At 51.1% G+C, this 23,067-nt stretch overlaps 1 protein-coding gene across 1 annotated transcript; it reads left to right on the forward strand.

The window, feature by feature from the left end:
* Positions 1 to 2,083: 2,083 nt before the first annotated feature.
* Positions 2,084 to 20,496, forward strand: Tspan18 (tetraspanin 18). The gene is made up of 7 exons (XM_035446132.1): positions 2,084 to 2,146; positions 4,832 to 5,026; positions 13,714 to 13,788; positions 14,678 to 14,776; positions 15,875 to 16,057; positions 19,137 to 19,220; positions 20,449 to 20,496. Exons 1-7 carry the CDS (start codon positions 2,084 to 2,086, stop codon positions 20,494 to 20,496), a joined length of 747 nt encoding a protein of 248 aa, XP_035302023.1.
* Positions 20,497 to 23,067: the final 2,571 nt, after the last annotated feature.

The following is a 23,067-nucleotide window of genomic DNA, read 5'->3' on the forward strand; positions in this document are numbered from 1 at the left end:
CTTAACTAGTTCCAAGTGGGTTTTCACTTGAGGGAGAGCATCTGAGCAGGTGTTTTGGGACCTTAAAATCTTTCTATCTCCCCTGGGAAGGATTCTCAACCAGCAGAGTACAGACCTTCTCCTGGGTCTGTTCTCTAACACAGCCTGTAAGCAGATCTGGGCTGTAGAACTTCCCACACATGTGATCAACACAAGGCTCCACAGAGTAAGTGCAGCTTCCTTTGCCCTGCTGAGAGCTGGCTCTCCAGAGGAACCTTCTAGCAAATCTTCATGCAGAACCAAGACAGGCTCCCTGCATCAGACTTCTCTCTGATGGCAGCCTATGGCTTCTGGAAAGGACTTGGTGCCATGATCCCATGACAGAGCTGTGATAAATGCTCAAGGGGCATCAGATGGGTGTCCACCCAAGCCTGCCACCTCAGGGTAGCATTGATAAGACCATGGCAGAAACCACATGAAGGCACAGCTCCAATGCACCCAGCAGGGTACTGGGGACTGCTGTGTAGGCAGGAGATAACCAGTGCAGCCCTCCCCAGCTGGCACAGCCCCACGTCTTGACAGCTTTTCATTAGTGTCATAGGCCAGTTAGCAAGCGGTTGCCTGTGTGTACACCAGGAGCCCTGCATTCATTGTGCCTCAGTACCCAATATCTTGTAACAGTAAACTTGGCAAGCTGAGCTGGTGAAAGACACCTGAGACCCTCTGACTAGGAGACTTTGTTCTGCTGACCTGTGGAGAGCTGCCCAGGTGACACATCTGCCCCCTGACATTGACCTCCACTCTGATTCTGTCCAATCCGTGTATCCTTTACGGCACCCCTCCTTGATCACTCTGTCATCTGTCCCCTTCAGTCTCTCCCTTGCATATGGGTCTCTGTTTCTGAGTTGCAGACTCTGCCATTTTGTCTTTTTGTTTTCTCTTTTCTACCATGCATTCATTCACTCATTGGTGAAGCTGTGTTAACTGATGTCACCGCACCGGTCTGTCCTAGACACTGTAAGTGTCTCAGTGAACACACTGGCCATGGCTTTTGGGGCAGTATGTCTCCCTGAGGCCCATGTGCACTTCTGAATAACCACCCAGCACCTACAGCAGGTGGTGCCCGCAGGGTGCCGGGCTGCTCCAGGCAGGGCCCATCACTGGCTGGCTACATGTCATTGGCCACATTAATGGTTGTCAACTCTTCAGGAAGAATGATGACTATCAGTGATATGCTAGTGGCGTAAGGGATCCCAGGCCAATCCTAAGTTAGCACTTAGTTGTGTCACACATAAGTACCTCTCAAAGCCCCGAGCTTTTAGTCTACTTGAAGCAGTAAGTGCATGACATGCAGCTGTAAGCATAGGACCCTCAGATGCTTGGGTCAGTAGGTCTCTAACTGGGTTTCCTGACACCAGGCAAACCCTGGTTATTTTCAGTATTCTCCACCTCCAACACTCACCCCCACCCCCAAAGCCCAGGACTCAGCCCTCCATCTCCAGCAAGCTTAGGGGCCAGTGTCTTGGATTGGGAGCAGACAAGTCCTCTTGGGAGGAAACCCTGTTTTCAGATTGCTCAGGGGAATGATGGATGTTTGATAAAGGCAGGCCATTACATAAACTCCTTCAATCCTAGCCCTGAAACATGGAAACGGAGCCAGCATCAAGGGCCAACCTGACCTGGTGTGAGCCCAACTCTTCCACTGGGGGGTGTAGGACAGGGGGAGTGCAGTGGAGAGCAGGCTGGGAGTTACCTCCTCATGCCCTTCTACAAGGAGGAGACAGGAGCAACAGCCTGGACCTGTTGCCCAGAGGCCCCTCACCCAAGCATGCCTCCCAGTGAAAACCCCTATCCTTTTAACTGTCCCAGTTTCCCAACCTGGGTCTCTGTGTCAAGGTCCCTGGTGTTCAGGGAGTGTCTGGGCAAAAGGGAGGAGATAACAGGATGGATACTTCAGCTAGGTATGAAGCCAGGAACCCTGCAAGGTTTCAGCTTTTTAATCCTGAGATTCCCAGCTGGGTGGGATCGAGTTGGGCTCCAGCCGGAGGAATCTCAGTGTCTCCAGGTGAAGAATTGATTGGCCTTGTTTTCTAGGTGGAGCACCATGGAGGGCGACTGTCTGAGCTGCATGAAGTATCTGATGTTTGTTTTCAATTTCTTCGTATTTGTAAGTGCCCCTGGGTCTCCCCTGGGTGTCCCCTGGGTCTGTGGCCTCTGCTAGTGACAGGCCTAGCCTCCTCCCTAAAATGGCCCCGGGAAGTTGAGTACCTAGAGGTAGCCGAGCCTGGCCAGTCAGCTTCCTGGGAGGCCTGGCATTGACTGTCTCTACCCCCTTCACGGTAGACATTTCAGCCAGGCCCTGAGATGGAAGAGCTGCTGGCAAAGGATGAGCTAAAGGGACTAGGGAGATGGCTCATTTACATCCCAAGTTCCATCCCTAGAACCCACATAAAAAGTCAAATGTGATGGCACATGCTCATAACTCCAGCTCTGGAAGACATTCCGAGGCTTTGCCTAACCTAACACTGACTCAAAAACAGTGTGGATGGCTCCTGGGGAACAGAGCCTGGGATTGACTTTTGGCCTCCACATGCATGTGCGCCTGCCTGCTTACCACCACCCCCAACACGATCAAGCAGTGACCTCAGAGCTGTTCACGCCAGCCTTGTAGCCACCTGTGTAATTGGGAGCTTCTAGGAGGAGCCTGCCTTGACACCCCAACTCCGAAGCTGAAGCACATCTCATCACTCCGAACCTCAACGTCTTCATCTCTCTTGTTTTGTCTGTTTTATTTTGGTTTTCAAGACAGGATTTCTCTGTGTAGCCCTGGCTGTCCTGGACCAGGCTGGTCTTGAACTCAAAAGGTCTGCCTGCCTCTGCCTCCTTAGTGCATGTGCCACCACCACCTGGCTAACATCTTCATCTCTTAATGACTCACCAAAACAGGCTTTTTGAAAATTTAGCAAGATAGATAACAAGGTGACTAGAACGTGGCCAGTACAGAACAAGCTTGTCCATCTCCCTCCAAACCACGGGCTGTGTATGAAGGGACAGAAGTGCTGGCATCAGGAAGCCTCTTCCATGCTATCAGCCCACCCTACTTAGGCTCGAGGCCCCTTCCAGTAACAGAGCCCCCACTCCCCACTTCTTGGGCCTCCATAGTCTTGTCTGACAAATCCTGGCCCTCTAGCTCAGGCACCACCACTGGCCCCTCGGGACATCCTGGAGGAATAAAGTCCCTTTGCTGGCAGTGGCAGGCTGTCTGCGTTTCTGCCTGTCCATTTTCACGGCTTCTTATGTTTTCCTGGAACCCACTTCCTGGACCTTGGAGCTAGGCAGCCTACAGACAAAGTGGCATTTTCCTAGCTGGGGACCTCAGCCTATTTTTCCCATGCCTGGACCCTCCTTTGTCATCTCTCAGTGGATGACTTTAACTCCAAAGCCACCCATAGTGATGAGAGGAGCAGACCTTACTGGAGGATTTGTGGGGAAACTGAGGTAAAAGTTAGCTGCAAAAACCAGCTGTGGCCTCTCCTGCAGCCTGCCCTCTTCTCCTCCAGTCTCTCCACCCACCCACCTTATGCACCTGCCAATAGCTCTCACCCAGCTTTCTAGCCCACAGCTTACAGACCTGCTGGGTCAGCCAGAGCTGGTAGTGACCCCCAGCCTACCTGCTGTTCTTCACCTGCACACACACCCCCCAGCATCAATGTCAAACCACTTCCACACACGGCGGACCCACTTCCAATACTGTCCCTACTCAAGAAATAGAATATAGGCCCACTGAAGTCTGCTGTGACTGCTCTGCTGGAGCTGCTGTGGGTGCCATGAGGGTGCCAAGGCTTGGAAAGAGTCAGCCACTTACTTAAAGTCACACAGCTAATAAACAGCAGACACAGCCCCTACTCCAGCTTAGGCCACTTCTCAGCCAAGATGAGCAAGATGTAGAGAGAGGTGGGCTATGGAAAAGGCTTTGGGGTACATATTTAAGAATGGGACTTCAGCCAGGCAGTGGTGGCACATGCTCACCTTTAATCCCACACTTGGGAGGCAGAAGCAGATGGACCTCTAAGTTCTGAGACAGCCTGGTCTACAGAGTGAGTTCCGGGACAGCCAAGCCTACCTACACAGAGAAGCCCTGTCTTGAACCCTCCACAAAAGAGAGAGAGAGAGAGAGAGAGAGAGAGAGAGAGACAGAGACAGAGACAGAGACAGAGAGAGACAGAGAGAGACAGAGAGAGAGAGAGACAGAGACAGAGAGCAAGAGAGAGAGAGAGAGAGCAAGAGAGAGAGAGAGAGAGGAATGGGAGTGGGAGTTCATTGAGCAAACCCTGCCGCTCGTGTGGCTACTATGAGCTCAGCGTCACTCTCAGAGCTTGTCCATGGAGATTTGTTCAATGTCTGGGAGATCTAGGCTGCAGCCTTGACTCTGCCATGAACTTGAGAGGTGACCTTTTGCAAGTCATTGACTTCCCCTGGGCCACAATGTGGAAACTTCATAAGCTTGGAGCTGTGACATTTAAGAAGCATATGAGAGTCACAAATAAACCCTGTGTAACACAGTCCTCCATAGGCACACAAATAAACCCTGTGTAACACAGTCCTCCATAGCCTGCAGAGGCACACAAGTCAGAAAGTAGATTGAGAGGGTGTGAGCTATGAGAAGGCCAAGGAACCACAGGCCACTTTGAGTCCCACAGAAGACTCTAAGTGGGCTGTGGGCTGTGGAGATTTGGGCTTAGCATGTTGAGATCCTGCCCAATCCTGCAGATCTCAGCACTGAGGGGAGGCTGTGGAAGGAGAATCTAACTGCACTGTCTGTCCTCTTTCCTCCATGCCTGCCTATGGACAGCTGGGAGGAGCCTGCCTGCTGGGGGTTGGCATCTGGGTCCTCGTGGATCCCACTGGCTTCCGGGAGATTGTGGCTACCAACCCACTGCTGACCACCGGCGCCTACATCGTCCTGGCCATGGGCGGCCTGCTGTTTCTTCTGGGCTTCCTGGGCTGCTGCGGGGCTGTCCGAGAGAACAGGTGTCTGCTGCTATTTGTGAGTGACCCATCCCTCACCCCGACTCTACCTGCAGTTGCTATGGGTGGGATAGAAGGCTGCTGACTCCCAAACCAAAGGTGGTTTCAGAATCCAAAAAGTTCTTCCCACCTCTGTGACTGTCAGCAGTAAGGCCAGTAGGCCCTGGGATCTGGGGGTGTAACCCAGTGGTAGAGAACCTACATGCCACACACAAAGTCCTGGGTTCAATCTCCAGCCCACTGATTGATTTCAGTGGTCTGGAGGGCCTGAGATGTCCAGCTATTTAATCACAGTCCTGCGGGAGACTGTGCAGAGGCTGTTACTGAAACACTAGACTGTTGTCTCACCCTTGGGTGAGGAGGCCTAAGGTCAGGGACACCATCCCAGTGTACATTTTCAGAAGCATGAAGCAGAGACCAGAAGAAAGGTTGAGAACGCTTTGAATTTGACAGAAGTAGGAAGCCACGTTTTGGAGGATCAAGATGAGACTGTGTGAGAGAACGAAGAACCTGGTTCCTCAAATCTTGATACAATGAGGCTTTTGAGGTGGACGTGAAAACTGAGTTCTGCCCAGGATGATAGCTGAGCTTTTGGACATGGAAGATGTTCTCCACTTGCCTAGACCAATAATGGAAAAAATAGCTAACCACGTTCTATTAGTTTAACTTCAGGTCTGGTACGGTCTGTACTAAGTAGCTCTGAGACGAAGATGGCTGTTTAAGGATAGGAGATAGCTAACTGAGTTGCTATCATAAACTTGCCTCTTAGCTATGGGGCAGGAAGCGGTTGGTAACTGTATTTAGTGTCATCAGTTTACATTTTAGCTTTGTGACTAATGAGAGGCCCGAAGTGTTCTAGTTCATTCGTGGCTCAGCTGTGACGAGTAGTGTGAGGATGGCTTGTTGGAACACTTGTGTTTGAAGATTCTTAGCTGCCTCCTAAGTCAGCCTCCCTCCTCTCCCCCACTCTAACTCCTCACCATCCATCACACAGAGTGACCCTGTGCAGCCCTGGGACTTCCCACAATGCCTCTGGGAGTTGGCTTCTCCTGCCCCCCACCCTCAGAAAGTCACACCAGTGCCCTAGGCCACTGCACACTTGGCTGTGTTCATGCTCAAGTCTCCCTGGGGGCTAAGCTGAGTGAGTGGACTGCCCTCTAGGAGCAAGGCAGTCCCTGAGCTTTGCTGCCCCAGCTCCTAAGTCTGCTGTTTGTGTGGGGCCTCTGCTCCCAGTTCTTGGAGTGACCTTGACCTGTTGAGTCTAACCAGTCAGGCTTCTCAGGGTACAGTCCACTGAGGACATTGGTGTTGGCTATGATGGTTTCCTTCCTCCCAAAGCCCTGACCTATAGAACCTTAGTGATGAAGCCAAGCTGGCTGTTGGACAGATCACTTACCCTGCAGCTCCCCATGTCCCCACGGGATATGGAATGCTTTCTGAAGCTGCTTGTTAATTCTTTGTATTTGTTACTTTTCTCGTGGCTATGACAAATTGCCTGACAAAAGCAACTTAGGGAAAGAAAGGTTTCTTCTGGCTCATTTTGGAGGTGTAATCTATCAAGGGGGGAAGGCATGGTGGCAGGATCTTGAGGCAGCTGGTCACATTGTCTTTGTGGTCAGGAAGCAGAGAGAGACTCACTTTCTCCTTTTTATTCATTCTGGGATCCCAGCCTATGGAGGTGGTGATGCACATATAGGGCACATCTTCCCTCTGTGGTTAACCCAACCTAGAAACTCCCTCACAGATGCGGCTAGAGGCGTGTGTCCTAGGTAACTCTAGATCCTGCCAAGTTGACAGTCCATGTTAACGATCACAACCTTCTACTCCTGCTTTGGGGGTACCTTTGCAGTTCCCTTGGTGCTAGAGATGGGTCAGGGACCTGGAGTAACTAACTGTCCTCTCCCTCGTGCCCAAACTGTGAGAGGTGACCTAACCACTGAGGATGTACTAGGCAGGAGGCAAGCCTGGGTGTGAGGGTGTACCCTACTCTGTGCTTCCCATCTGGTTTCTTAACCTCTCAGCCTCAGCATTTTTGACTGTCAAGGGATCGACTAGCTCTGCTGGAGGAAGCTCTACAGACCAAGCAGCAGCAGACGGTCTTTCTCTGGATTCCCCTGGGCTGGGGTGAGGTGGGCTTGCTGTCCTGGTCTTGGTGGGTGGGTTTCTCTTCCAGGAGCTTCTGTGGACCTGGGGCCAAGAAAACTTCAATGTTGAGCCCAGCGCTGCTGCAGGGTTCCCGCTTAGGAATGTATACATACCTTAAACCTGCAAATGTTCCTTGTGCATAGATGGAATGCAATTCAGTGATGGGACCACCTTGGCTGGTGGGCTGAAGGACTTCCTCATAGGGGACCCATGGAGGGTACTTCACCAACTATGGACCAACCAAGGCCCAGAACAAATGTCAGGCTCAGGAGCTGGTGTAGGAAACACTGGTCAATGTCTTACTCCTGGAGGGCAGGCCACTGGGTTCAGACCCCAGGGGGATTCCCCTGAGCAAGGACACAGGCAAGTGTGCAGAGATCAAAGGCACTGCCTTGCAAGTTTTTGAAACAGGTTTTTTGCTTTTTTGCTTTTTTTTTTTTTTTTTTTTTTTTTTTTTTTTTTTTTTTTTTTTTGCCACAGATAGTGGCAAAAGGCGTGCTAGAGGAAGACATCTGGCCTGGGGCTCCTCCCCGATTAAGACACCCCCCCATGTGGCTCATTCCTACCATAGCTGTGTGCTCCACCTCCCAGAGAGGAAGTGCAATGGCCTGTGACATGAGCCGCAGGGGAGCTGTAGGTCCTTTTATTTCTCAGAGCATAACATAGCCAACTTTACTGGGAGAGACAAAGAAACCTGCGGGTGCCCCCTGGTGGAATGTCCCTTCTCCATCAGTCAGCTCCTGTATGTAGCAGCTCTGTCTTGGGAGCCAGGGCTCAGAAGGACCCATCTGTGCCACTCCTAGGCATGTACTCAAAGGGTTCTATATCCTGCCACAGAGACGCTTGCCCATCCGTGTTCACTGTTGCTGTATGCACAGTAGCCAGAAAATGGATGGATGGATAATGAAAATGAGGTGTATATACGCAACGGGATTTATTCAGTCATAAAGAAAACTGAAATTTATTAAATTTGCAAGCAAAATGGGTGGAAGTGGAAAATATTACATTAAGTGAGGTGACTCAGGCTCAGAAAGACAAATAGCTCATATTCTTTCTCATGCACATCCAAGCTTCTAATTTTTATTTATGTGTATTTATGTGGGAGTAAGTATTGGGTAGAGGCCAGAAAACTAGCAAGGGGCCCAAGAGAGGGGGGAAAAAGAGGCTTTAATGGAGGGATGGGAAGATACCAGAATACATATGAAAAGTGGATTATGGGTGCTAAGAAGGAAGGTGTGAGGAGATGGGGGGAGATGAGGGAGTGCATAGGCGGAGCAACCCAAACTAAAGAGGTATGAAAATGCCATAAAGAAACTTGCTACTTTGCATGCTGATTGAAAATACATATACAAATATGCACGCATAAAAAGAGGGTTTGTGAACCCTGCAGGCTGGTATACACCTGTAATCCCAGCATTAGGGAGGCTAACACAGGACTGCTGGGAGGTCAAGGCCAGCCTGGGCTACAGTGTTAGATTCTTTCTCAATGAGAGGGGGGAGAGACAGAGAGGGGGGCAAAGAAAAAGGATGTGGAAAGCGGGTCGTGTCTTCCCTGCCTCTCCTTGGCCTCCGGGGATGTATCACTGTTAATGGGTCCATCCCTGCAGCCAAGCCCGGAAGGCAGCCTGTGCTCTTGGCTGAGAGCAGGCTGCGCTCTGCTGCTTTGCCAGCCTCGGCTAAGTGTGCTCTGCACTCTGCCAGCTGGAGAGGAGAATGGGCCATTTGTATTTTGTGAAGTTTAAGGAGAAGGTTGAGAGCTGGGGACAGGCTGAATCAACCTAGTCCCCTTAGGACAGCTAAGAGCTGTCCCAGCCAGGTCCTTGCTGACCCTCTCAGTCTCCACTTGGTCCTTCTCATCTCTACATCGGCTCCTCCTCTCCCCTTTCTGCTTCTGCCATCTCTCAGTTTCCCTTCCTGCTCCCTTTTCTTTCCCTCCCTATCACTCTGCTGCTATCTGTTCTCTGCTCACCCTGCTCCCAAGCAAACCTAAAATCAGTGTGGATCAGAGGCAGGGCAGAATACTCAGACTGCTGCCATCCAAACCAGGTCTGTTCAGGCCCCAACCCAGAACAGATCTTGGCAGGCCAAAATACTGTGCAAGAGGGATACACTAGGGCTGTAGGCATGTGTGTATGTGTGTTCTAAATGTGTGCATGTAGACGTGAATGTTTGTTTTGTGTGCATATGTGGTATGTGGTACCCTGTATAGTTTATTATGAGGGCATGTGTATATATTACATGTACATATGTGTTTTACCATGTGTATATGCTGTGTGTGCCTGTGTTGTATGCTTTGTGGGTTATGTAATAGTGTGGGAGTTGTGTGCAAACACTGTACTGGCGGTATGCATGTGGTGGGGTGGCGTTGAGGGGCATTGACACTTTGAGAAGCTCTTCTGTTTTTCTAAGATAGTGTCGTGAAGCCCGAGCTGCTATGGGAGCAAGATAATGATCTTGAACTTCTGCTCCCCCTGCCCCCACCACCCCCCCACCAAGTGCCAGGATTCCAGGTGTGCCCACAGGTCCAGTTTGTACAATGCTGGGGATTCAGCCCAGGACTGAATATGCTAGGCAAGCATTCTGCCTACTGAGCTACAGCCCTAGCTCTTCTGGAAGGTTTTCTGAAAGGTTCCAACCAGTTCTCTTTCCCAACCTGAAGCTGGCTGTGTGGTTGCTCCTGTTGAAGAGGGCCACTGAGTCAGACCCTGGTGGCATCTCTGGCTCTCTGAAGGCTTTTGACTTCCTCCTTAGCCTGGCTGTCTGGGCAGGGAAAACAGAACATGGCTTTAGCCGTCCCAGGATCCTGGCCCCAAGGTCTGTAGCAATAAGCCTTGAACATGGAGCGACCCTTATCTGGTTCTGAGGCTAAGAACCCCAAGTCTGAGGACAATTGGCCCAGTGACTAGTCACCTAATGGCTAGCCTAGCTAAGTGTGGGTCAGTGTCCCCAACACCAGCTCTTGCCATGCCTCTACTAATGGTCTATCCTGGCCATTTCCTGTGTGTCTCCTCCGAATGTCACAAGGAGTCCTATGTCCAACTTACCTAAAGATTCTAATTTTAACAAGGGCAGGGAGGTGAAAGAGGGAAGAAAGTGAGTGTATTTAACAGTTACATGAGCTGTACCATGTGGACACTGGGGACTGTTTATTAGGAAGGAGAACCAGGACCTTCCCCATAGATAAAAGAACCCAGGCTCTTCAAACCTCAGAGGTAGAAATCAAAGGGTGGGAATTCCCTGAGAGAGAGGGCATCCTTGGTTCCCTGGGGAAAGTCCGCAGCAGCAGGAAACTGTGGGCACAGGAGGAAGTCACTGGGCTGGAGGAGTCCAGGGGAACCAAAATAGCATTGTCTCCAGAATAGGTATTACAGCCTGAACTTTCCTCTTGAAATTCACACCCTGAGCAGGGCGGATCTGTCCTGGGTGGGAGCTCCCAGGCTCCCTGCCTATGGGCAGGCTTCTCTTCACCTTTCCCAGGCCAAGATTTGCCACACTCATTCTTGGCATCTCTCCTGAGTCTACAGATCTGTGCAGCCCACCCCAGGGTGAGCCTGTGTCTGCTTTTGTGTGTTGGCTTGTCCATGCCTAGAATATCTCAGAAGCTTTGGGTTGGAGGCACAAGGAGGTGACAGATCCAAGGTGTTGGTGAGAGCTTGAGCTTTGACGTTTGACTGTGCATCCCAGGGCTGCCTGTTTAACCTCTCTAAGACTCTTCATGTGCAAAATAGGGACAACCAGATCTTCGCAAATGTCATTCTGTGCTCACAGCCGACTGGGGAAATGTGCACCTTACTTAGCTCTGCTCTGACTCGATACATGGCAGATGAAAAGAATCAGAACTGGCCATTCACGATTCTTAAGAACTGAAAGCTCCTGCAGTCACCCCAAAATTGCAATACCACCACCTGCAATCACCCCCAAATGGCAGCAAAACCACCTCCTCTTAGAGCCACAGCTCGGCAGTAAAATGGAGGGTTGCTGCCCAGAGCGCATGCTCCTCCCTAAGCTGCAGAAAGGAGAGCACCATGGTGGTGAGACTAAAGGACATGGCAGTACTGTTTTCCTAGATGGTGCTCAGGCTGGTCTTCGGGTTCTCGGTGGTCTTCCAAGTACATCAGCAAGGTTGCTCTCAAGCAAATCTATCTCATGGAGAATGCAAAATGGCCACGCATGGGCATGTGCCAGCCATAATTTGTGACTCCTGGATATCACTAGCATTGCAGGGATCACTGTGGGGTCAACAAACTAAGAACCTGCCAACAGTCAGGAAGGACACAGAACAGGGAGGAGCCCTGGAGAGCTTGTGTAGAGTAGAGCTGATGACTGGCCAAGTGAATGTGCCAGATCTCTGCCCGGGTGGAGGGTGGGGAGGCTCCAAGGACACTCTCTCAGTGGCTGCTCAGCCCAGAGACAACCAGACTCATGGAGGCCAGGTCAAAAGGTGACAGAAAAGACTGGGGAGCAGCAGCCAGGTTCCTACCCCAGGCCTCGGAAACTTTCTGTCCAATTTCACACTGCTCCTTGTCCTCAGCCCAAGACTACTCTAGTCTTTGAGAAGCGCTGGGTTTCTAGTTGCAGTCAACTTTCCACCTGCATGTGCCTGGCTGTCCCACACTGTCTCCAGCATGGCTGCTACTCAGCTGTCAGGCTTCCCCTGGGCTGCAGGCCTTCTCTGAGCACAGAGGCAACAGGAAGTCCCAAGAAGGAGAAAGTTAACCTGGGGCTTCCAGTCTTCATACCTTTGGGCCAGTCATCACCTCCCCAGCCTCCTCTTCCTCATCTATGGACAAGAGAAAGCCATAGATACAGCCATGGGAAAGTCAGGGGCTGATGCCATACATCCCAGGCCAGGGCCTGTGTCAGAGATCAGAGACAGCTTGAACCTGAATGCCTCCCCATCCACCTCCTGGAACAGTGGAGTGCAGGGCCATCAGGGATACAGAGAACCCACAGATTACTCCCACTGTAAAGCAGTGGGCCAGGGAGACAGTCCCATCGTGGATAGTCTAAGATAGGCCTTCTTTCTTCGGACATTGCATTGACAGACCATTTGACAGGTCTAGGGGCCTGTCTGTGCCTTACAGCCATCTTTCATTCTTCCCAAAGTGGCCAATGTTCAACAGTTGGGACGTCTCTGGGGAAGCTGTGTTGGAGCAGAAAAGCCATAGTAGGAACACGACTGGGGTCTCCCAGGATGAAGATAAAGTGATAGAGTTTCTGATGGGAAAAGGAAATTGTAAGAGAAAACCCCTAAGAGCCATCCACCATGGCCCAGGGCATCTAAGAAGTCATGGCTTAGTTCTTAGTAGGAAGTAGGTAGGTTCTACAGCTCATCCAAGTGGCCTGGGGACACTTTCATATCATGCAGACATTTTCACTCCATTACATCATCCATCCTCATTACCAATCCCATGTTACTGAGAAAGAGGGACCTGAGATATCCTCGGGCCAAGCCCAACATCCCCATCTCCTTCTGGTCCAGTACAGCCAATAAAGGCTGACCAGCCTGAGTGTGGCCAGGAGGATGGGATATAGGGACCAGCCTCTGTGTATGCTCACTGTGGGTCCTCTGCTGTTGGCTCCATCTAGCGTGTGGAGTTTATAAGTGTACTGGGGAAGGAAAGCCAAAGTGCTTCTTCCTATGTTCAAAATAGTGTTGGTGAGGACCAGAGACTGAGACACACAGCATATCACAGGGTCGTCATGACAATTTGTTCATTTTTGAGGCCTCTCATGAAGGCAGCCTGCAGCAAGCGGCAAAGTCCAACATTAAGGATCTGCTGGGATGCCTCTGTCTGATACTATGATGTAGATAGGGCCTGCTGGGAGAGGTCAGGAAGGCCTCTCAGGAATGAGGCTGGAACTCAACTTTGGCACAAGGGACCACCCAGCCTGGGAGGACCACACACCAGAGCATCCTGGTTAATCTGTGGAACAGGAATTTAGTGAGTGGAGCAGACAGAGTTCGGTGTTGAACATCTAACTCCCTCCCTGGACTTTCTGGGAGTCCCACTACCTTCCTTACCACCTCACGCCTCTATTTCAGCTGAAGACAACATGGCTTCCCTGCTTCCACTGAAGATAGCATGGCCTCCCTATTTCCATGGCAACAGAGGCACTGGGGCAAGAAAAAAGTGGCCTTGAGGTTGATAGGGTGGGAAGCCCAGCCTGGGATCCCCGAGGATCCAGGATCCCCCATCTTGGATAATTCATAGAGGGAAATATCCCCAAAGAGAGCCCAAGCAAATTGCAGCAGCAGTAGCAACAGCAGCAACCTCCTTCTGGGGCCCCCAGGTAGGGCTCTTCAGGTTGTACACTGAACAAAGCAGCCTCTCTCAGTGACCATGTGCTCAGAAGACAGATTTATTTTGTCTGCGTTGCTCATACATTTTATTGCAACTCTGTGGCTCCAAGGGTAGATCTTTGGTGTGTTTGTTATGAAAACAGTGATTTATGGCAGTGAAGGTCTGTCTTATAAGATGAGTACACTCCATCTATCACGGAAGGGTGCGTGGTAAAATGGTGCCCCACGTGGGCCTCATGCCTGATCTTTCTCTGCAGTTTTTCCTGTTTATCCTGATCATCTTCCTGGTAGAGCTCTCAGCAGCCATCCTGGCCTTCATCTTCAGGGAACACGTATGTACCACTCAGCTTCCCACACTGCTACCCTCACTACCCACCGAGCACTGGGGGCCTCCTCAAAGAGCCTCTTAGAACTAGCTAAGTTCCACAAGCCTAAACCTGCACCTCAGGGAGAGGCCAGGGGCCAGAGCAACCCAGCCCAATGAAGTCTCCTCCTGTAGGAGTATTTCCATAAGTCCTCACCCAGGGGTGCCTATGCGTCCCCTCCTCTGAATCACCTGATATAAGCTCCAGCCTGGTTCTAGAATTTATATACAACCCAGTGACATTCTGATGATGGGTGTCACATGGTCAGGTGGTTGGAGAGGACAACCCCAGTCTGGGCATGTTGTGTGCCATGCTAGGCTACCAGTCCCTCTGAGTAGCCTACATCATAGGACATTCATTCCAGAAGCTCCAGCCAGCATATTACCCTGAGCCTAGTGGACAAGGCCTGGTACCATAGCTGGAAGGGCCTGAGCTCCAAACAGGAGGGTAGGAAGGACAAGACACATGGGCCCTCCTGATTCAGGGAGCCAGCTTGAGGAAGCTGTTGAGAACAGTGACTTTGAAGACATAGCTGGGAACTATGGGTAACTGAAGGCTTTCTCTTTACCCCCACCCTGGCTCCTTGTAGGTTGGGCCTGGCACCTGCTGATTCTGAAGGATGGAATGACAGTTGCCCCCTCCCATGGTCATCCTCTAAGAGTTGCAAGGTTAAGCAGGTTTCCCAGTGTGTTCCATCCTGAGGTTAGCTGAGGCCTATGCATGCAGATATCCTTGTCATAGCAGTGGCCTGTGATGACACAGCAAGGCCCCAAGCCTTAGGAAGGGTGCCTGACCAACATGGGTAATTTAAGATAGCCAGGCTGAGAAGATTCAGCACCCTCTCCTCTGTCCCCAGCTCACCCGCGAGTTCTTCACCAAGGAGCTCACCAAGCACTACCAGGGCAATAATGACACGGACGTGTTCTCTGCCACTTGGAATTCGGTCATGATCACAGTGAGTGCCCCTGCCCATGCCATCCTGGGATGCATGAGCATTCAAAGCCACAGTGTTGACATGAAAAAGCTCTAGAGGTCAGCCTCTAGGGCTCTTCCAATCCCCTGCCTGTGCCAGACATCAACAATCAATCAAGAATCACTGATCCCACTCTTGGCCTGTGAATCATCATTTGTGCAGCACTCTAAGCTGTCACAGCTAGTAAATCACAGCACAGATTCCTCACAAAATCTGTTCTCTGCCCCTGACTCAAGTCTCAAACACTAGCTATTGTCATTGATGTTAATAATAATCAGTACAGAGGCTGGGGAGAGGGTTGAGTCAGTAAAGTGCTTGCTGTTGCTATCATGAGGAACTGAGTTTCATTTCCGGCATCCATGTAAAAAGCCAGGTGTTATGATGTATACTTACAGTCCCAGCACTCAGGAAATGGAGACAGATATATCCTTGGGGCTCACTGGCCAGCCAGCCTAACCTAACCTATGAGCCTCAGGTCCCAGTAAAAGCCCCTGTCTCAAAACATAAAATGCAGTTAGGTGGTGGTGGCGGCACACACCTTTCATCCCAGCACTCAGGAGGCAAAGGCAGACAGAACTCTGAGTTCAAAACCAGCCTGGTCTACAAGAGCAAGTTCCAGGGCAGCAAGGGCTACACACACACACACACACACACACACATTCACTCACTGAGAGAGAGAGAAAAGGACAGCACCTGAAAAATGATATCTGAGCTTGACCTCTGACCTCCATACACACACACACACACACACACACACACACACACACACGCACGCGTGCGCGTCCCCAACACCCACAAATACATCTGCACGTGAACAAATCCACATATAATATACACATGCCAAATGTAACAATTATAATTAGCATAGCATATTGTAAAATCATAGCAACTACATGTGAAGTGCTTACCAAGTGTTCATAAGGTAAGGAACATACTGCCATGCCCCTCTTACAGAGAGGACTTGAAGTGCAGGGACATGGGCCATCACCACCGTCACACTGAGGGCACAGGGAGCTGGCATGGCAGAGGCTAACATTCCCTCTGGTCCAGCTCTAGCTCCCACTTCCGGGTCTCTTCTAGTTTGGCTGCTGTGGGGTCAATGGACCTGAAGACTTCAAGACGGCCTCAGTGTTTCGGCTGCTGACACTGGACAGTGAGGAAGTCCCCAAGGCCTGCTGCAGGAGGGAACCCCAGACTCGGGACGGGATGCTGTTGAGTAGGGAGGAGTGCCAGCTGGGGAGGAGTCCATTCATAAACAAACAGGTACTGCCCTGTTCCCTGCAGGAAGACACTCCACAAATACCCGCAGAGCTGGGGGAAACAATGTCTGTCCAGGGGGTCTGAAGATGGTGGAGAGCTTTTTAGGCAGAGTTCTGGCTGTGGCACAGGCTCCTTCCTACTCATCATGCCTCTGAGATTTAAGGAAGTGGGGAGAGGATCACAGGAACAGGAGATGAGCTGGGTACAGGGTGCAATGGGAATTTGGGATGTGGTTCCAAGGTGAGTTTTCCAAACTTCTAATAATAAAATCAGAGTTGGGTGGCAAGAGTGGGGGTGCTCCTTAGGCATGCACTCTATGTATGAGGATACTTACTCTGGTCAGTTAGGGGCATTCCTTGATCCCAGGAGAGCAGACTCTCATTGACCTGACCCTAGACAATCAGAGAAACGTCTAGACATCTTTCTTCTCTTGTAATCTGAGGGTTTCATTTCAGCCTTGTTTCCTTTAGGGGGAAACAAAGGTCCCAGCTGTGTCCCCTCAACAAGGAGCACACCACCACTTCACCCTTGGTCCCCTACTTTCCTGATGGCCAGAGGCCCTGCCCCTCCATAAAGAGGTTGGGCAGGGCAGGCAGGGAGGTAGGAGGGAATGAGGATGAGAGTCATACCTGGGTTTCTCTCCTGGTCAGACTTCCCTGGGAGAATTCCAAATACCAGGGTACAGGTGAGCACAAGAGACAAGGCCCAGCTCCCATGGGGATCTTGGTCTAGGGAGAGGTGGTAGGAAGATGGTGAACCAGAGAAACAAAAGTGATCCTTGCCCTAATGGTAGTTGTAAGGGTGAAAAAATTGTTTGAAGAAAGTGCTGGAATGTGCATGGGCTGGAGCTTAAGGTTCTTAGAGTCCCAAGGGAGAGCATCATTGGGCTGAGGCCAGATGCCCAACTTGACACCAAGAATTCAGCTCTTGCTGGGCAGTGGTGGTGCATGCCTTTAATCCCAGCACTCGGGAGGCAGAGCCTCCAAAATCACAGTGAAACTCTGTCTCGAAAACACCCCCCCCCTGGAAAAAAAGAACTTGGTGTCACAAAATATCAGCTCTTGTCCCTGTACCTGGATTGGGACAGGCCAGAGCTCAGCTCCTCTGCCACACAGCCTGCCTTCCTATCCCAGGGAAAGAGACAGACATAAAGATGGAGAGCACTGGGATGCAGATGCTGTGGAAAGAAAAGGCCACTGAGGGTTTGGATCACAGGGACCTATGTGAAGAGCAAATAGGATTTGGGAAGCACCGAGGATGTGTGGAGTCTCATGCTTCCAGGAGCGCACTGCTGATAGGCCTCAGCCATTACCTGCTCACTGAAAGCCAAACCAGATGACCCAACTGCTCCCTTGCTCCTTCCCCTGCTAAGAAAGAAAAGTCTGCCACAGCTCAGGAGCTCAGGATTGTGAGGCAGAAGCCTTGCCTCTCCCGCTGTCTCTCAGAAGCCAAGGGAATATAAACAAAAGACATTTGGACAACTGAGTCACGCCCTTATGAGAAAGTGTGACACCCCCACCTCACCAGAAGGCAGCCACCCAGGGCCTTGCTGAGGACAGGGAGCTCTGGACAGGGAGCTGAGGACAGGAGGTCTGCAAAGAAAGAGCACATAATAGAGAAGGCAGTCTCCTCACTGAAGGAGCTGCTGAGGGCTTGGGAGTTGGGTGGGATTGGGAAAGAGTCCCACAGCCAGGCTCCTCCCCCTCCTGCTTCCTGAACTTTCTCCTGCAAGCTCCTGATTTCTAGACGCTTCCCCCAGGAGCACACTCCTACTGTCTCCTGGGCTGAGGACCACAGAGCCACAGTGATTCTCCATCACAGAGCCTCTCAGCTTAGTGGGGCTAGCATCCACTGTCCCTGATCAGATCCCACTAGTGTCTTCTTGCTCAGAGAAAGCTTCCTCGGTTTCACTTCTAATCAAAGATACTGGGGTTCTGGGTAGGAAACAGCAAGAGATTTGAACACCAAGACCCCAGTCTCAGTAGAACCCGAAATCCAACAGTCACCCCACAGAGATGGGCATGATTCCCATCCTCACCAAACCACCAAGCCAGTCCACTTGGAAGTCCTCCAGTTGAGCCCAAAGAATATTCAGACAGTCACAAAAGAAAGAAAACTCTTGTTTCTTTAAGAATGTGTTTCAGATGTCTGAACGTATAGCTCAGCCAATAGACTTGTCTAGCATGCATGAAGCCTAGGTTCCATCCCACCACCCCATAAACTGGGTAATCCTAGCACCCAGGTGATAAAGCCAGGAGAATTACAAGTTCAAGGTCATCCTTAACTACAGAGTTCTAGGGTAGCCAGGACTACATGAAATCCTATCTCAAAAAAAAAAAAATGTGTATATTTCATTCGGAGCTGGGGTGGGTGTGGCTCTTTCATAGTCAGCATTAGGGCCTAGCTTTGATCCCGGCACTGCTGTATATATAACCCACAGAGAGGACTCGTTATGGCCTGGTGTCTGTTGCCACCATGGGGTGGACACAAAGTATAATGTGCCTGGGGCCCAGTGGGGGAGGTCTTGTCTCCCCTTGCTTATTTGACACCCAAGATTCTAGGAGGCAGTAGGCACAAGAGTCACATGGAGGTGGCTGTTCCTATGAAGCTGGCTTGCCTGGCCTTGAGCCACAGGTGAAAAATCCTTCAGCAGTCAGGCTGGTCAAGAACGGGGACTGAGGGGCACTGTGAACCTCTGCAAGCTGCTGTCCCTCTTGGAGGGCAGGTGAGCACCATAGGACATTCACATTGAAGAAGCCTAGCCCAACTAGCACTGCCTTTGGGGTCCAATCCCCACTTGTAAGGAGCACCAGGAAGCCTGGGTGTTTGGACATTTCCTTCTACTCTGGGTCTGAGGCTGAGTTAGCCTTGGGAAGTTTTCAGCCTGTCTCAGGGACCGGAAGCCACTGAGGAGGGATGTTGTCAAGTCTGTAAATGACCTGATATTTCCTTCTCCCCACATTGGTATGGAAATGGCAGCCTGCAGTTGCTGAACCTTGGGACTAATGCCAGGGACTTCAGTGCCAACCATGGTGCCCAGCTGCAGAGTGCACCTCCCTTATCCCTGGCCTTTCTTTCCCAGGGCTGTTACACGGTGATCCTCAACACCTTCGAAACCTACGTCTACCTGGCTGGGGCCTTTGCCATTGGGGTGCTGGCTATTGAGGTGAGTAGGGCCCCCTGGAAAAGCCCCGGGGTCTAGACACACAGCCTGCTTCCCAGGTCCATGACTGCTGACTGTTGCAAACATCTGCCGCTGGAGACATTCTTGTAGCCTAAAGAAAGCTACATGTCTGCTTGTCTCAGAATAGTGAGAGCAGGCAGGCCCACCCCACCCCAGCTCTGCGATCCAAGCACACTTTGTGGGATATGTGAACTGTTTTGAAAGCTGGGGTAGGGGACTTCTTGATAGGACCCTGCCTTTGCAAGTGTTCAGGGTGTCTCTTTAATTTGGCAATGGAACTTTAGTACCCTTCATCCCAGGCCCCAGAGCATACACACCTGAGTGGCTGCTGACATCTGAGCTACCACTAGATGGTGCTTCAGTCTTCCTTTCTCATGGCCCCCAGCCAATTCTAGGATGAACTTTGGGGCAATGAAGCCAGGCATCCTGATGCTTGGCCCTTGCCTCCTGCTCTTCAGGGCCCCCTTCAAGGATGCTCTGGTCACCTGGCACCCTGGATATCTCCTTGTTCAGTGTCCCCTGTGCCTTGTCTCTCGGGATAATAGTTCTGTGTAAGCCTCAGGGGAAATGGAGGTATCATTTGTTAACTCCACAAGCATGTATTGAGCCCTTTGCTGTATGCTAGCACTGCTGGAAGTAAACAAAGCCTCCTGTGGGAACTAAAACCAGCAACAGACACACAGATCTTCCCAAGGCTGGGCAAATTTCAAGAATGTGTCCAGTGTACATAGCTTTGCCTTGCTGAAGCCACAGGTCAAGCTTAGAGTACTGTGACCTTATCATGTCCCGTGAGCTATCAGAGGTTGCAGGGGCTGGAAGAAAGGTCTCTGGGGGCAGTATATCCCTTCTCAAGCCAGGCTACCCCACTGGCCCTGTGTGACCTGAATCAGGTTGTACCACTTCCCTGTAGCGCCTCACTTCCTGCTGGTTAGAAAGGCTGCTGACACAGCACTTAAAAGTTACTTTGCATGGTAAGTGTTTGGTACACACTCGGGGCCCAAGAAGGGTTATGCTTTGCTTAAGGTCTCTGCCAACCCAAGGAATACAGATTTGAATTGTTTAAACAGACCGCTCACTTTCAAAGCTCCCTTCTTGGATGGTGAACATGTGCTTGCCCTGGGCGGTGTCAAAAATCCTCAGGAGGCATGCTGGGTGGTCCCTCGACGAGCACCAAACCTGACTCTGGGTCATCTTCTTTCTTTCTCTGCAGCTTTTCCTCATGATCTTTGCCATGTGCCTCTTCCGGGGCATCCAGTAGGCCATGGTCTGAAGATACCCAGCCCACCACTGCCCAGTAGCCAGTCCCCTCCCTTCCCTGTTCTCTGACCCCAGGGGAGGAGGCAAAGCCAGCCTGGATGGCCAGGAGCATAGAAGCTCATTTTTAAAACAAAACAAAAAAGACAGATGTGAACTGAAGATGTCTCACTTGGCTCCGAGGCAAGAACCATGGGCTCAGCAAGGACTTAGGGCTGGCCTGGGACCAGCTGTTCCTGAGACCAAAGGATTATCAGCCTCAGAGCTCCTGGACCCTGTCAAACTAGACTGTCCGCTGGCCTGGGCCCCCTCTCTTAGCATTTCCAGGATCTGAGCAACCAGAAGGCAGAAAGACACCCTGGAGGACGAGCTCAGAGTCCCCAAGGAGATGCACTTTCACACCACGAGGGTGGAATCTGCAGCGCCATCTGCTGGATGGCAAAGCTGTCTGGGCTCCTGGCCGACTGAAGGTGGTTGTGTGTGGATCTGACAGTGACAGTCTTTGGTTTCCTCATCTCTTGGATCAAAGTCTCTCCAAGGCCCAGAAAAGGGCAGTGACTTGTCCACATTCACACAGTATGTGCATGACAATGTCATCTCTGGGCTGCTGTCACTCCAGCCAGGACCCTCAACATCCCAATGTAAACTGTCCAGGAACTGCCTGCATCAAGTTCTTGTGACTCTACCTAAGCCTACTGTCACCCATCACCTGTCCCCTTGGGCCATACCCCTCCCTATTCTCCCCAGTGGAAGACACCCCAATATTTTTCGTTTCTCTTTCTACCCAGAGCTGAGGCTTGAATGTGTTCTTCAAGGTCCCTGCCAAGAATTCACCCCCTTGCATACTTCCACAAGTGGGGCTCACTACCTCCCAATGCAGCCTCCTGCCTTCAGAAGCTCTAACTTCACTACACCTCAATAGACAGAAGGGGTTTCCATTTTCCTGCACTCCTCTTCATGTAGCCCCTTCACTCTCTCCTTCCTAAAGGTTAAGGTCATAACTTTGCTCTGAAGAACCCCACAACCGCTCAGCCATTCCCACCATGACATACTTTCTGATTTTATGCTGTCCATATGACATTTTGTTATTTTCTCTAGACTCACACTCACAGGCTCACAACCAAAACACACACACACACACACACACACACACACACACACACACACACACACACAACTCTGACAATAGAATAGGTTGCCAACTGGGTTGCAAGATGTCTGACTCTGTCAGGACTGTGTTGAATCCATTAGTGTTGTCCGTCAGGATTTCAAGTTTGATTAATTATGTCTGCCATGGGCTCAGCAGAGGAAGGATGGGGCAGTGTTGGAAGGAATAGCGTGGTGTCTGCTCTCCTCAGAGCCTGATCTAATTCCAGCTTCCCTCTCTGCCTTCCTGCCACCTGGGAGTCATAGTCAAAGCCTGGAGACCAGAGCTACCCTGCTACTTGGGCTACTGTCTGGGTCCAAGGGGACCCTTCTCTCATTTCTTTCCTCTCTTCATGTCCTGATCCATCCTGGCCTTCCTGGGGGTCTTTGAGCGACACTTTTCCAAGTTGTCCTTATGACAGCTTACTTGGCATCCCCATAAATGAAGCCTAGAGACCAAGTCACGAGGTTAGAGGACCCCACTGCTGGTTCCCAGCCCAGACTAAGAGAACCTTGTCTCTGACTCAGACCCCACCACATACTGGATTCCAACTGCCTAGGAGGGCAAATGGATCAGCTGAGGTCGATTGGAAGCTCATGGTCCAGCTAACCAGGATATAGCCCAGCCACAGAGGATGCTGCCCAGAACTATCCCAGGCTTCCAGAGACAGCAGGGCTGGGACAAAGAGGGCTGAGAAGACAGATGTGCAGCCGAGGTGGTTCCAGGGTAGATTAGGCTCTCACCAAGAGAACTTTGCTTACAGATGTTGAAGAGCCCCAAGGTAGCCCAGATGCATCCCAGCTGTGAATCCAACTCTTCAGCCAACACCCCCATGGGATGAGAGGGCAGTCCACCCATCTACTAGGCTGTCTGAGGTGGGCTGGTGGGATGCTCTGTATGCTCTCAGGTGAAGGGAGCAGAGTCCTCCTTCACCTCTCACTCCAGGACCAATAGCTTCACCTGAGATGCCCTGTGACTCACATACAGTAGTGAACAGGCCCTGCCTGCCCAGAGCAACTTGCCAAAGAGACAGCAGTATCCTACAAACGGGGACTAAGACTGGATCTGTGGCCCATGCCCCTTCTCAGCATCCTGTCTCAAGCCCCTGACATACCCAGGTCCTGAACCCACCACCATGCCCCGAGGAACCCCAACACACACACACACACACACACACACACACACACACACACACACACACACGCACAGTTTATTTTGGAATCTGTAAATGTCCCTTACAGTAGGAAACAGAGCTAATTTATCATTGTAACTCCCAAACTCCCACCCCTTTTTATATTCTATATCAAGAGAAATTTTGTAATATAAAGCAGGACACACAGAGATCGTTTTTGCACTGGTTTTTGTGACTGTTTCTTACAAAAAGAAGGGCTAAGGAATAAATAGTGACCATGACAGAGGTGGTCTTGG

Source organism: Cricetulus griseus, chromosome 6, assembly GCF_003668045.3.
Source record: "Cricetulus griseus strain 17A/GY chromosome 6, alternate assembly CriGri-PICRH-1.0, whole genome shotgun sequence".
NCBI lineage: Eukaryota > Metazoa > Chordata > Mammalia > Rodentia > Cricetidae > Cricetulus > Cricetulus griseus.

Excerpts from the sequence above, each read along its gene's own strand:
- Tspan18 (XM_035446132.1), top strand. The coding sequence starts at position 2,084 with ATGGAGGGCGACTGTCTGAGCTGCATGAAGTATCTGATGTTTGTTTTC. Across the intron at positions 2,147-4,831 it reads TTTTCAATTTCTTCGTATTT|CTGGGAGGAGCCTGCCTGCT; the intron begins GTAAGTGCCCCT and ends GCCTATGGACAG. Across the intron at positions 16,058-19,136 it reads GTCCATTCATAAACAAACAG|GGCTGTTACACGGTGATCCT; the intron begins GTACTGCCCTGT and ends TTTCTTTCCCAG.